General features: G+C 42.1%; 1 protein-coding gene across 2 annotated transcripts; it reads right to left on the bottom strand.

The window, feature by feature from the left end:
* Nucleotides 1–1,501: 1,501 nt before the first annotated feature.
* Nucleotides 1,502–14,284, bottom strand: mms19 (MMS19 homolog, cytosolic iron-sulfur assembly component). Of its 2 annotated transcripts, none has more exons than XM_079577728.1 (31): nucleotides 14,183–14,284; nucleotides 13,679–13,727; nucleotides 13,139–13,239; nucleotides 12,982–13,067; nucleotides 12,832–12,906; nucleotides 12,685–12,754; nucleotides 11,755–11,883; nucleotides 11,608–11,669; nucleotides 11,113–11,199; nucleotides 10,957–11,031; nucleotides 9,866–9,943; nucleotides 9,643–9,781; nucleotides 9,414–9,568; nucleotides 8,071–8,149; nucleotides 7,879–8,007; nucleotides 7,727–7,808; nucleotides 7,531–7,628; nucleotides 6,569–6,727; nucleotides 6,333–6,488; nucleotides 5,823–5,919; nucleotides 5,644–5,746; nucleotides 5,452–5,520; nucleotides 5,241–5,367; nucleotides 4,525–4,631; nucleotides 4,394–4,450; nucleotides 3,563–3,746; nucleotides 2,400–2,482; nucleotides 2,165–2,329; nucleotides 2,022–2,081; nucleotides 1,856–1,956; nucleotides 1,502–1,783 (listed from the first exon to the last, which is right to left on the bottom strand). In XM_079577728.1, exons 1-31 carry the CDS (start codon nucleotides 14,268–14,270, stop codon nucleotides 1,753–1,755), a joined length of 3,081 nt encoding a protein of 1,026 aa, XP_079433854.1. In that variant the 5' UTR covers nucleotides 14,271–14,284; the 3' UTR covers nucleotides 1,502–1,752. The 2 variants fall into 2 exon arrangements, with proteins under 2 accessions (XP_079433854.1, XP_079433855.1); XM_079577729.1 differs by having other exon boundaries at nucleotides 7,879–8,004.
* Between the last annotated feature and the right edge of the window lie 659 nt (nucleotides 14,285–14,943).

Genomic DNA, 14,943 nt, shown 5'->3' with positions numbered 1-14,943 from the left:
TCTCAGATCTTTTGTTAATCACTTGGTGAACAAGTGATCTCCTCTGCATGACATAAGGGACATGTCTGTTTTCATTACGGCCAAACCCCAGCAAAGTCTCCTTTGTATCATCCATAGAGTGAAGTGAACATTGTTCTGTGGACGCCTTCCCACATTCAAAAACGATGATTCATTGGTTTAATATAGCACTTTTCCACTCAGACACTGTTCATTGCATTATTCATTCACTCCATACTTGTGTTGGTAAGCTACTGTTGTCGCCACAGCTGCCCTGAGGTAGACTGATGGAAGCAAGGCAACCCAGCTGCGCCATGGGCCCCTACGACCACCACCAACCACTCACTCACTCACTCCATTCATCAGGCTTCCTGAACTTTCTAAACAGACTCCGATCCAAATACCGACCAGGCCCTTCCTGCTTAGCTTCAGAGACCTGGCGAGGTCGGGAGAGTAAAGGCGGTATGGCCTGATATAAAATCACATACAAAACATGAAACAATCCACTGAACAGAGAGAAGGTTCAGATATAAACTATTTAATGTCGACATCAGTTAAACATTAAATATAGTCTTCATTCCTTGGCATAAGTTGATGAGTTTACAGCCTCAACTTTATATTATGGCAACATATTTAATACAAGTTTGAAAAAGGCAAACGCTTACATAAATCACAATCATAACATGACCGACATATTCATCAATATGAACCTGGAACATTAAAAGTACATGAATGTCCATGTCTCCCTCTTGACACACATGGCTGAGGACAAGTGCATGGTTTCATTTGATCATAACTGCATATGTAGCAACTTTTAAAGGAATAGGCCACCGTTTTTACATACTGAGATATGCTCTTACCTCACTTTAGTCAAGTTAATATATCCCCGTCTGGTCTTTGTCCGTGCGCTCTGTCACGCACATGTCATATAGCTCCAAAAAAGCTCACGATAGAAGCTACCAAGCTCTTCCACGTGTTCCCTATTTAAATAAAGTTACGTGAAGTGTTTTCATGCGAAGTATATTTACACAAAAATGTAACGTGTCGATTTTATAAGCAGATAAAAAGGGGGACTATATTGTGAGGCGTAATGATACGAGGAGTAAAACGTCCGCGCAGTAACTCCTAAAGACTTCCCCCGCTCACTTCCGTCAATAACCTTTAGGAGTTACTGCGCGGACATTTTGCTCCTCGTATCATTACGCCTCACAATATAGTCCCCCTTTTTATTTGCTTATAAAATCGACACGTTACATTTCTGTGTAAATATACTTCGCATGAAAACACTTCACGTAACTTTATTTAAATAGGGAACACGTGGAAGAGCTTGGTAGCTTCTATCGTGAGCTTTTTTGGAGCTATGTGACATGTGGGAGAGGCTGCGTATGTGCTCCGTTTGCCTGACAGAGCGCACGGACAAAGACCAGACGGGGATATATTAACACGTCTAAAGTGAGGTAAGAGCATATATCAGTATGTAAAAACGGTGGCCTATTCCTTTAAATGACTATTATTTTATTTATTTAACGTAAAAAGTTAAACATAATGGTTAGAAATCACATGTATTTGTTAATGCATTTGCTGATCTGAAACATCCCATTTTTGTGCGTGTATAAAAAGACCAGCTACTGCAACATTCATGAAACCAATACTTTTTTTTTTTCTTTCATAAAGAATGGCATCAGAAAGTTAAACTGCTCAGTCAAGTTCTCAAGTAAAAAAAAAAATCCTCCTTATATCTAGAATGTGGAAAGATCACCTTCCCCCAGGACTTCCTAAAAGAAACCTAGAGAGAAGTACGACATTGTTAAACAAGATCTAAACGGCGATCAAAACAGTTAATGATGATGACAGTTACCATTCCCCTCGGGCGTGAACGGCTTCACTCCTCACCAGCCTCTTCTTATCGTCCAGGGGTTTGGCCAAAGCGCGAAGCACCCGGGCTCGAAACGGCAAAATCTACGAGATATAGATACGAGTTAGCCTCTGTTATCTTTCACACAGGACTACTAGCGACGGTTTACCTCGTGTGCGGGAAAGTGCGACAAAGCGTGGATGCACCTCAAGGAGCCTATTTTGACATCCTGCAGGAAAGAGATGAAACAACATTGAGACGTGAAAACCAACTGCGGGTTCACAGCTTCGATGTCAGAGATGTGTGACGGACCATGGCGGGGCTGGAGGTGAGGGTTATCAGCCTGCTGACCAGAGCCTCGAGCTGCTGGATGAGCGCGGGAGGAGGGTCCACGAGGACGGGCTCCAGGCAGGACAGGGTGGACAGCTGGACGCTCAGATCGGGACAGGACAGGGCCTCCAGCAAGAGGGACAGAAGCTGCGACGGGACAGGGAATGTACCGTTAGCTCACTTCATAGTCAGTAATAATGAAAACAACGCCACTCACCGCTGGTAGTTCAGTTACTTGTACTTGCTTGGGCAGTTTGTTCACAATATTTGACAGCGCCTTCAGGTAGTTGGGCTTCTTTTCTGAAACGGGACATCGAAATGAAGCTGGGTGATGATTCACAGTGGGAGGAAAATGTATGAACGCTTTGGAATTTCTCCCATTTCGGTAACACTTTACATTACGGGCCGGTAAGTCCTTGGTACTTACGGAGGTAGTTCTAGATACTTATCATGGTGCTTACGGTGGTACTTACAGTGATACAGTGGTAATTCTAAGTACTTATGGTGGTACTTACAGTGGTCCTTATAATGGTCCTTATGGTGGTACTTAAAATGGTAAATTTTAGTAATAATAGTGGTACTTATTGTGGTACTTAAAGGATACTATAGTGAGAATTACAAGGTATGTACTTCTAGAAACAGTGGTAACTCTTAGTAATGAAGGTTGTACTTCTTGTTTTCCCTCATGCTGATTTATGTTGTTTTATAGTCACACAATCCTAGAAATGACTTCTGTATGTAGAAGTACCACATTTACTACTTATAAATTGCTGCTGTAGTATCCTTGAATTACCAATAAGTACCATAGATTTATCACAGTAACTAACTAGAAACTATCAATTAAAGTACCAAAGTAAATAGAAGTACAACCTTCATTACTAAGAGCATTACCACTGTATCTCTTAGTAATGAGAGATACAGTGGTAACTTTGTGTCTCTAACCCTAATTACTAGTAATTACCACTGGAAGTACCACAATAAGTACCTAGAATTACCACTGCAAGTACCACAATAAGTACCACAATAAGTACCACAATAAGTACCACTGTAAGTACCATAATAAGTACCACTGTCATTACTAGCAATTACCACTGTAATTACCACTGTAGGTACCACGGACTTACCGGCCCGTAATGTAAAGTGTTACCCACATTTCTGCCTAAATTGGTAAATTACATTTGATCATATTTTAATGGCCATAACATGTAAACATTCACAGGACAGGGTTGAAAAAGTAAGTGAACCCAGGAATGTCGCTGAACTGCAACAACTTTGTAAAGATTCATTATGATCGTTGTGCACGTCTAATCTGCACCACATTTTATGACCAATTTAGGCAGAAATGTGAGAGATTCCTAAGCTACTGTCCGATATATTAACCTTGGGCAGAGTGGAAGCCTTGGACCAGTTTGCTGGAGTTCTCACTGAAGAAGCGCTGGCGGTACATGATGCGCACGTCTGCGTGGCTTGCTCTGTGGAGAACGTCGCCGGAGTCGCTCATGAGCAGAGAGAAGCCGTCTGCAGCCACTGATCCCAGGTCAGCGTCGTCCAGCAAAGAGAAGAGCTACAGGGGACAATGAGGAGTATGAGAATAATATTTCACACACATTCCAAATTTTAGCTGTACATTATCCATCCAAAACTATTTAAAGGGGGGTGTTATGCAAAATCGACTTTTTCAAGCTTTACATCATGTTATTATGTCATTCCCTCATTAAAAACATGCCTGAAGTGTTGCCTTGGCACATTCACGTATTTTTGAGTAATCTGTAAAAACTCTGATGGCGGCCATTTTAGGGATAGCTTTGCCTGAGTCCTCCTAGGAACGCCCCCACCTCCTGGAGACGCCTCCGAGCTTTCGTCACCGGCCGAGTAACCAACCACTGCTCCTCAGCAGAACCCCCTCCCCACTGATGCCACAGACAGCGTGTGGAGGGGGCGTGTCGGAAAGGGTCAGAGGTTCTTAAAGAGACAGAGGCCTATTTCAAGACATTCACTACAGCCATTTTGAGAGAGCAATTTTATACAAGGCAGTTATTCTAATTTACTGCATTTACAGACCAACAGAAGGTTTCGTCATCATTGTAGTGTGATATAGACTGGTGCTATGTGATTGAAAAAAGCAAAAATACCCCCTCTTTAAAAAGCCAGAATAAAACGTACTATGGCACCTTTAGTGACATGAATGAGTTTTTTATACTGTGCGTTTACCTTGTTTGTCAAAGTTGTCGACAGAGGATGATATCTCAGGAGGAGAGCCTTAGCGACCTGTTAAAGACACACATGTTATGATAAAACTGTAGTTGTAGAATACAAAGAAAAAAAAGAAAATATTCTCATACCCAGATCATGAGAGTAAACGCCTGAGTGCGCACAGAGGAGTTTGGAGAGTCCAGCTCAGCGGACACCCTCTTCACCGTCCTCTGTATGAGGCTGTCCAGACCTTCACCTGACGCACACAACCAGAGACATAAGCAAGGATTAAAACAATTTATTTGCTTTTGGCTATAGGCCCATGATTGTCTAAAAAAATCATCCACCTTCTGGATCCTGACTCCTGACCCTCCATTAGCAGGATCACAATTACTATTAGCGTGAAGAATGAAGCAAGGGAAAGATAGAAAGATCTCCAAAAGGCACGAAGTTACAACATTATAAAAAAGGCCACAGCAAAAGTTTGGGCACCTGCATAGTAAACACCTTGTAGCTCCATTATGGCAAGTATCACAGCTTTGTACGCTTTTCTAGGCAAGCCAAGAGTCTTTCAATTCTAGTTTTACAGATTGTTGCCCTTTCTTCCTTACAAGTTTTCTGGGCTGTCTGCTCTTTAGGGGTTTATCCAGAGATCTTCAATATGTTTAGGGCAGGACACAGGATTTTGAGCTGTGTTTAAGACCATTACCCGTTTGCAGAAGCAATAGTGTTATGTTTTTGTTTTTTTTTTAGCATTTCATCCTCCCCTTCCTTCATTGTTCATATTAGTAGACATTTTGATGACTAAACCCACTGTGCAACCAACCGACAGGAAATATCACAATAAAGCGAAGTGAGAACTAACCCAGCGGCCTCTTGTTGACCAGGCCGGCGAAGCACTTGGCCGCCGCTGTGTAGGACAGAGCGTGAGAGGAGCTACAGCTGAGGTCCTCGAGCGCACACAGCAGCTCGTCCAGCTGTGGCACCTCAACCTGTAAGCAACAACATCACAAAATGCATCACTGTGTGTATCTGTATAGAACAAAGCAAGCCCAAATGTAGGGGCAAACACTTACAGAACGTGGTAAAGAGCACACACAGCCCATGAGCAGACAAACCAACTGGGACTGCTTCCAGGAGTCGCCCTGAAGAGACACAGCCTGTTTTAGAATGAGCATGTACTTGTATTTGTAGTCATTGGTATTTGAATGCTGTTGTATGAAGTCTGAATGTCCTGAATCCACTCCAACCTTGCACCGTCCACAAACCTTGAGGAGCTGAATGTTTGACGGAAATGAATTGTCAGGCAAAAAGGAGACGTTGCCGGTCAGAAACAGGGACACAGCCTTTGATGCGGTTTCTTCAGCGAGCCTGATGTTAGAAAACAGAGGGAAACGTGTCACAGGTGAAAGCTTCAACTGGATTCAATAACGAGAAGTTGACCGACTTGGGCTGGAGTCTGGAGCAGGAAGTACTGATGACAGGAACCACAGCAGACAAGACGCTCTCCTCCACCAAAGGACTGGATCTGGGCACGTCTTCACCTGAAAAAAAAAAATCACAGAGGCAAAGGAATTCAGATTTTTAAACTTCTTTGGGACCTCTTAGCCTTCATATTTTCATTGTATATCCTAAAATAGTGGATGTCTCTCGAAATGAGCACTAGAACCTAAGTCACAAATGTAGTTATTACAATTCTGCAGAAGGCAAACAACTCACTGCTACTGCTGCGAATGAACAGGAAGTGGTTTATTTCGACCATTTATTTTGGCCACAGGCAAGATTAGAACAAGCTTATTGAAGGCGTCTAGACTTTAAACTCAAACCTCATGGATTCCGCAGAAGAAAGGAGACCGACTAAATATGCATTTCATCTACTAACGGTTTTGCAGAATGAATACATAATTCCCTGTTTGTCAAGATGCAAAGCAATGATGGATAGTGTCAGTAGCCCCACCCTGAAGAGCGGCCTGCAGCGCCAGAGACAGCAGACGCGGGATGACGACCCGATGGAAGCACTGTCCCGTCTCCTCCGTGTCCTGAACCTGCTCTGCGATCCTCTGTAGACTCCGACACGCCAGCACCACGTCCTCCGCTGTGAACGGGACACTCCCTAAAGACGAGGAAAACATGAACCGGACTTTAACGACCATATTTTCATACTTTCAGCTTTTATGTTTTTCCCCCCTGTACCTGTGTGCGCAGCAGTGAGGAGCTCCAACAGGACAGGCGTGCTCTCCCGGACCACGCCGGGCTCAGTGGAGACCGCAGCCAGAGCCGACAGACACCGCTGACGCACTGCATGATGGGAAGGTCTTTTTGAGGCTTCGATGCTGTCTTCATCCATAGGCACTGAACAAATGGTCAAAGCAAGACTTAGAAAACACTAAATCAAGAACAAAACAACAGATATGTCAAGAAAATAAACATATACATAATGATGTTACAAAATGTAGTTATACAACAAGCCAGCAGAGGGCGCACAACCCACTCCTACGGCAAAAATAGAACTGAGTTGGGAAAATCAAGATTAAATCGGTACCTTTGCACATTTTTATGTACTATGTGCGGTTTAAGGTTATGTCGGCTCATCAGACGGAAGACTTTACCGATTTTTATACTGCTATATGAATATCTCAATAAAGCTTAACCCCTTAACTCCTACCTGAACCGAGCACATTTTCTCCAGCTTTACCCCAATCCAAAAGCTTCTGGGAAAAAAGGTGTGAAAATAGCAACAAAACTGAGACGAAAGCAAGGATGAAAATGTTCAAAAAGTGAGAAAAAATGGACGAAAATTTGACAAAAAAGTGAGAAAAATTTGACGAAAAAATAAGAAAAAATGGACGAAAATTTAACAAAAAAATGCGAATAACTTGACGAAAAAGTGACAAAAAAGTCACGAAAATTTGACAAAAGTGAGATGACTGCCCAACAAAAAAAGTGATGAAAAAAAAAAATCTGATGATGTGAGGAAAAAGATCCATTTAGTTTTGTAGGTCTTAGCTTTCAAATGAGGTGTTACACTGTCCTACAGGATTTGGGTAAAGCTGAACTGGAGAAAATGCTCTCGGTTCAGGCGGGAGTTAAGAGGTTACCTTGGCGATGTATGGTGCAGCCCTGCTTATTGTAAAAACAGCACCCATGTGTCTTACCAGCAAACATCTCAATCTTCAGCCTGGGAATCATTTTGGAGATGAACTGTGCGGGATGTAATGCCGCTAAAGCCCCAGTGCACTCAATTACGGCAAGGCTAGGTCGGAGAAAAATATAAATTCGTCAAATTCTAAATAGTATTAGTTAAACAAACAAACAAAAAACTTTTATTAATTATCAGAATAAAAATATTACCACACTCGGTCATCCTCGTCAGTTAGTAAGATTTTAGTGAGCTGATCCACCGCCACTTCCACATCGGATTCCTCCAGCAGGCCTGGGAGAGGGATGAAGGATTGACTTTGTGTGTAGAAAAGACGAAATGTTGGAGAATGGGACTATCTAACCTTTTTGTTGGGCCAGTGAAGTGAGCACAGAGGTGGCCGTGATCTGCAGACTGTCGTTGGTCTCGGACAGGGCTGAAAACACCATACTGCAGAGCGAGGGACGGTACGCCACAAGGGCATTGTCCTCTGCTGGAAGAAAACACATTCAGAATGCCTGTAGTTTTCAGATTAACGTGCCGATAATTCACTCACCGTTTTCTGACACGTTACTTGCTTTCACTGACTGGATGAACTTCTGAACCACCTCCAGCAATGTCCGCCGGTGAGAACACTGAGAAGTAAAAACCAACAAGAGAGTTTGATTACCACACAGGAGTTTTCATATTCTGAGCAGTAAGTACCTCAGGCTTAGCCACCTCCTGCATACAGTGTGTGCAGAATTATTACACTGCTGTTGTTTTTTTACCATATTGTTATTTTTAATCACACTTTCAACTGACATCTTGTTGCCTTGTTGGGACATGGTGGCCATTCACCAACTATCCACTACTCCATCCATGTGACCACCTGACAACTTATCATCACAGGCGTCTAAGATTAATGTCAGTGATTCAAAGAGCCATTTTTTACATTTGATTATATTATATTTTAACCCAGGTTTTGAAGTAGTCAAATAAGCAGTGAGGATTGTGGCCGTGTTTAGAGCTGCCCTCCTCGGCCGTCTGTGCACACTTTTGATGAATTCAACCCGCGCTTTGCTTAATAATGTTTCAACAGTGAGAGAATTAAACACATTTATTTTGCACCCGAAGCCACGTTATGGTGCGGGGGGGCCCGTCCCAGTGTGCAGCAAACATCCCGTTTGCGCCTGTCCCAGTTAAAGTGCAGATAAGTGGGGCACATCCGAAAGGAACCGAGTGAGTGCTCCATTGTCTCCACAACTTTATGTTTAGATTTGGAGCTGTTATTGCGACTTTCTCACGTCGGAGTTCTTCCATTGTTTTTGGACCCGCTCGTGTTAAATGTCGGTGCAGTTATTGATAACATGACACAATATCACTATCACTGTTGCATAAACCACAAGGTTCAAAGAGTGTGAAAAAAAGTAGTGGCTTATAGTCCGGAGATTACGGTAACGGTCTTTAAATGATCCTGTGCCTGATCAAGATGTTTTAGCTCAAGTGCTGCAATGTCTCTCAAGCACGGAACAAATTGTACTTTTCTGGACACTTCAGGTCGGTGACAGCTGCTGAAAATGACAGCACACGTCGTTTAAGGACGTCTGGTAGCGCCACAATTGATTTTTCTTCTTCTTTTGCTTCTTGTGACCTTGTTGGCTATTGACCACTTACAAGGAAGCTGCATCCCTCCGACAAGCGTTCCACAGTTTTTTGACTTTATAACAGATGTCTTTTCCTTACCATTTTGTGTGAAACACAGAAACTGCAAATAATATTTCGGCACCTGATTCACAGTGTAGACCTGCTTTGGCCACATTCTCTCATTTTTAAAAGAACGCACAGTGTCTTAAATTACACTAAAACCTATTGAGCTAACAGCATTGTACAGTATTTGAGGCTGAAACACATGCTTACCTGTGTCCTGGTGTTGTACTGCTCGATGAGGCTCGGCATGACGGCAGCTGTAATGATGTGACTGGCCCTGATGGAGGCGCTACAGGCGGCCTGCAGCAGCTTGGCACTGGGCCACACCAGCTTCAGGTCTGGCTCGCTCAGATGGTGGTTACAGTCTGCAGCACATACCACATGCACATATCAGACCAAAAGCACAGTGGACGCACGACATGCGACAAAAGCGCGGTACCTTTGATGACGAGATCGAGAAAGGTACTAAGGGAGTCCTCGGAGTCTGAATTGAGGACAGAGCGAGACACACAGGAAGTGAGCGCGGTTAGAGCGGCAAGACCTGCCGACTCGATCTTCTCACTGGAGGTCTGGAACACCTGCAGTGACACACAACATTTACTTTAATTCACTAAAACAGGGCTACATTAAGCATTAAATCTGCCATCTTAAGTTAAACTGACCTCTCTGCGGATAGACGTCCACAGTCCCTCCAAGAAGTCAGCCAAGTCCTTATGTTCATACTGAGACACACTAACAGCCTACAACACACAATGTAGGGAAAGGATTAGACAATATAACTGAACTGTTCACTCGTTTGTAAGGCTGTGGTTTGGCTTGTTAATGAGCAGGGTTAGGTTTCATCCATGTCTCTTACTGTTTGGGGGGAAAAGAATTTGAAGAGTTTAATAGATTGATAGAAGCTCATCAGCTCATGACCATAAAACAATACATTTCATTTCAAACCTCCATATGAAAATGGTAAATGGTAAATGGTCTCAACTTATATAGCGCTTTTCCACCTACATTAGGCACTCAAAGCGCTTTAGAGACTTAGAAACTTTATAAATGGAAGAGAAGTGTTACGCATTTTGGAGCCATTTTCTTAAATAAAATGAATTGTGCTATGATCACAAGTTACCACACACAGTAGCCGATTAGCCTTTGTTTATGCCATATTTATATAAATACATTTGTTTATTTAGCAGGGGCTGCACAATAAAATATTGTCACCAAAACCAAGTAGGTCACTGATACCAGGTACTTCTTCTAGCCCCTGTCCCAGAGTACAAAAACTGAAAACAACAGGTGAGTAAAATGGATTAGAGTACACCACCACTCTAATGCACTATGTGGTATTTCCACACTCAAATCTGCTTAATGCACCTGCAAATACACTCACACTGCTGCTTTGTGTTATATTGTTGTTTTTTCATCATATTTTATTTTAATCTATTTTATTTTATTATTTAACTCTAGCAAGTTTTATGTTTCATGTTGCTCGATTGCACCGAAGAAAATAACCTAGTTTGTAAACCTGTTCACTGACAAAGGCAATAAACCGATTCTGATTCTGAAAAAGAAAAATTGAAGGCATTTCTGGCTTTACATGCCAAGCTTTTTAGTCCAGTGCTCACACTATTGGCTGTTCTTTAACCGCTTCAATTTTTAAAAGGTTCACGGGAGAAACAAATGACTAGACTAGCATCTAGTGAGTGGGACAGCTCCATAGCCCTGCAGCTTGGTCCCAGAGGCAATAAATAATAATAATCACCAAAGTCTGCAAGGAGTCCAACTTGGCACTTTGTACGTCTGAGTCGACCTTCTCGATAATGAGTGGTAATAGAAACTGCAACGAAAAAGTGCACAAAACGGCAAGTTAATGAAAGCAAAAAACATTTGTTTAGCTATAAAGAAAAGACAACTTTACCTCAGCAAATTTTGGAGTCCCAGCCAGGATACTTCTCAAGGCCAGGATCAGTTCTTCTTTGGTAATTCCATGGGGGTCATTGGGGGGCTGTAGTACAAATACATATATCAAAAGTCTACGCATTTCCAGTGAAACAAAATGTCTCTCTTTATTCAGTTTATTGGATGAAATATGACCTAAAATTAATTGGAATTTTACTTGCAGCACCAAGACGTTATCAACACAGACATTACATTTGCATATTAGAACCTTAAAGTGACCCTTAAGAGCTTGGGAGTAAAGCTCCTATTACGCTTGTTATGGCTAACAGCAGCGACTAAAACAATCACACAACCTTTGCCCTGCGAGATGCCGAGTTTCCCGCTTATTGTTTCCTGCACAGGTCGTCTGAGGTCACAGGAAGTCGCTGATGACACATCCCTGTCTGGCTGAAGCTCTCCGTTTTCAACAGCTCCCAGGCCCCCCCAAACGACAGCTGAGCAAACACGGACTCACCGGGCTGAAGTCGATGGGGAAATAACAGGACGTCACCTCGAACAGCTCCTCGGCGAATTTACCTGAGGACGAGGGAAAAGTGAGAACATTGTGTCTGGGTAGAACGTGCACAGAAAAAGACAGAAATATGTGGTTTAGGGACATTACCTAAGTCATAGTCTCGATGGATGATGTTGGTTGCGATTTGGAATGAGAGCAGCAGGTTGCGAGGATCCCGCTCCCCATCCATGGACTGGACAAAGCCGAAGACAAAATCGGCGCCTAAACTCTTCAGTTCTGTGGATAGTTTATTAAAAAAGATCAAATGGGTTAAATTAAAAAGTTGAATTATGGTGGTCTATTTTAATTTTATACTTATGAAGGGCAATCATTTTTTTAAAAATACTATTAAAATATATACTACATAAAACAGTTGCCTTAACCTCTTAACCCCCACCTGAACCGAGCACATTTTCTCCAGTATGGCAAGACCCAAATCTTAAATGTTTAAAAGCATCCAACTACACAACGAGGATGAAAAAGTGACAAAAACGTGCTGGAAAAGCAACAAAAACGCAACAAAACATGACAAAAAAAGGGACACAATCACTTAAAGGATGTGACAAGAACGTGGTGACGACTTGACAAAAAAGTTCTGATCATTTTTGTTAGCCTTAGCTTTCAAATGAGGCATTACTCTGTTGCTCTCCGGTCGAGAAGCTTTTTGATTTGGGTAAAAATGCCCTCAGTTCAGGCGGAGGGTAAGAGGTTAATCAGCTCTGAATGAATACAGTAAAAAGATTGCACATTGATTGGTCTGATCATTCAAACATAAATATCAGGCTGTTTATGAGAAGGCGCACTAATAAAGTTTGTCCACAAGAGGTCAGTGTTCAAACAGCACGAAGCAGCTCTGAAGCTCCGAATCTTTTGCAAGACTTTTGCCAGGAAAGCATTGAAGTGTCACTCGGCTTCACTCGCCCATCACTATATTACACTATTGGATACATTTAAGTTCACTTTCGAGCTGAAATAGAGCATTTACATCCAGTGGTGCACCAAACAGAAGTCTAATGATTGGGTCAAAACGTGACGTACCGGCCTCCCTGGTCTGCATCAGATTGAGGAGCATGTTGTAGACACATGCTCTCTCCGCCAGCATCAGAGACTAGAGATAAAAGGACAGAGTTGTAGATCGCAATCCACCAGTAAAAATAAACAACAGTGTCTTTACACACGCCTTACCTGAACATGGACGTCTTGAAACAAAGACCTCAGCATGGACACTGCTGACCCGGGGGGCAAAACTGAAGATTTTGTCTTGAAAGAAAAACAAAGTTGCCGTCAGTTTACTGAAGACAGTAACAATAGTAATACTTTGAAGATAGCTCTCACCAGCGCTTTGAGCCCTTGTAAGACAGGAGGCGTGACAACATAATGGTCCTTCAAGCGGTTTTCATAGAAGGCAATAAGTACTTCAACTGCAATGAAATAACAGAGCAAGGCATTTATAAAGGCGAAGAAAGTGGAAAACAACAGCAAAGGACAGTACCTTCCCGCTCGGTGAGACTGCCATAGCACTCATTCAGGACGTCGGACAGCAGCTGGACTCCTCTGGCTCGAGTGTGGGGCTGGGAGCTGGTCAAACCTTGGCTAAAACACAACACATTTGTTCTTTATTATTAAATGCATATGATATGGCTGAGTAGAGAAGGCAACCAAGTCCAAATCTCATGATAAAATATTCCCAATTTCGATTCCAGAGTAAATTCACAAACACTTAGCGTTAATTGGCTTTTACAGACAATGTAAAACCACTACTTCTTCAAAAGTTCACATAGTAACTGGTTTGTCAGTCACTTGGGGTATCATCAAAGTGCAACAATAGGAAGAGTTCATGGGAAAGGCTTAATGACTTGTGAGGTTTGAGCATAGAGTTGCATAAGGCAAAAAAACTCAGATTCTCAAATAAATGATGGTCATATTCCCAAGCCCTAGTATGCCAATGTTGTGATTTCACTATACATTAATCTACACTCATATCTAGAAATATCTAAAGCCTGAAAGTACACATTGATTGAATACTACTCACCCAAGTGCCTCCACCAACTCCAAAACTGTAAACTTTCCATCTTTGACAGCTGAAACAAAGACAACTTCATGTTATGTTTGGTGCACAATACAATAAAAGGCAGGACGAGGCAGAGGTCAAACTTTCCTTCCTAGTTCATAACATATTAGTAGCATCAGCCCCAGGGTCAAAGGTACAGAGTTCACAGACATGATGCTTACAAAATACTATCAAGTATGGGGCCGCCATACCACTCCACACAGTCATCAACAACGTACATTTTAAGACACGACATAGGACTATATGTTTTAATCACTCTCATAAGATGTCATACAGGTTTAGAACAGTGTCATCTACTAATGTGTAGCATGCGGTCACACACCAACACACAGGATGTTGTGGCGCTAAGTTAGCTAGTCATTGTGTTGCGCATCGTTCCAGAGGAGCTGCAGCTTATCCGGTACAGTATTAAAACAATCACTGACGAAGAAAATGTCGCAAAATACACAGTAATGGTCGTGCTACCTGCTGCCGCTTCCTTGGCCTTGCTGTCCACCAGTCCAGACACAAACTCCTCAACTAGAGACAGCACCAATGCACTGTCCGCAGCCATCGTGCCCAGGGAGCATGGGCGCCACTGCGCATGCGCGGAAAGTTGCACACCGAATGAAAAACGGGTCAAATAAAGATAAACTGCTACGTTTACGAACAGACTGAGGTACATAAGATGTGAATTATGTAAATAAGTAATGTTTGGTACGTTTATGTTCAATAGCTGTTAAAATTTGCAGCGCTTGAACAAATATTTAGCAAAAGTTGTATTGCTACCTTCACGTACAATCGGAATTCCAAGGAAATAAAGTTTGGTAACAAATTATAGCGAACTAAACACAGCTAAGCATGAACCTTTAGCTCACGAGACAACTTCTAGGTGAAATGTTGTTTCACTATGTGCGTAATATGTTAATAAAATACAACAATTTAGTTTTAGTGTTATTTTTATTGGTGGATATTTACCTTTTTTTTTTTTTTTTTTTAATAAACAGTTTTACCGTGAGCTGTGTCACCACCAGTTCATCTCCATGTTGCTTTCTTACTTCCATACCTGGAAGCAAAACTAAATTATCTTAGTATAAAAATATAAAAATAAAAGAAAAGTGTTATTATCTAGCCCAGATCAGAAAAATACAAATTTGATCCGCACGCTTTTCAGAGTTTGTAATGCTTTAATGAATTAATTTACTTACTAATACACGTATATTTACATGTTTTTTATCACTTTAATG

Source organism: Gobius niger, assembly GCF_951799975.1.
Source record: "Gobius niger genome assembly, chromosome: 19".
In the NCBI taxonomy this organism is placed as follows: domain Eukaryota; kingdom Metazoa; phylum Chordata; class Actinopteri; order Gobiiformes; family Gobiidae; genus Gobius; species Gobius niger.
The sequence above is the reverse complement of the archived record's forward strand: the minus strand, read 5'-3'. Positions and strand labels throughout refer to the sequence as shown.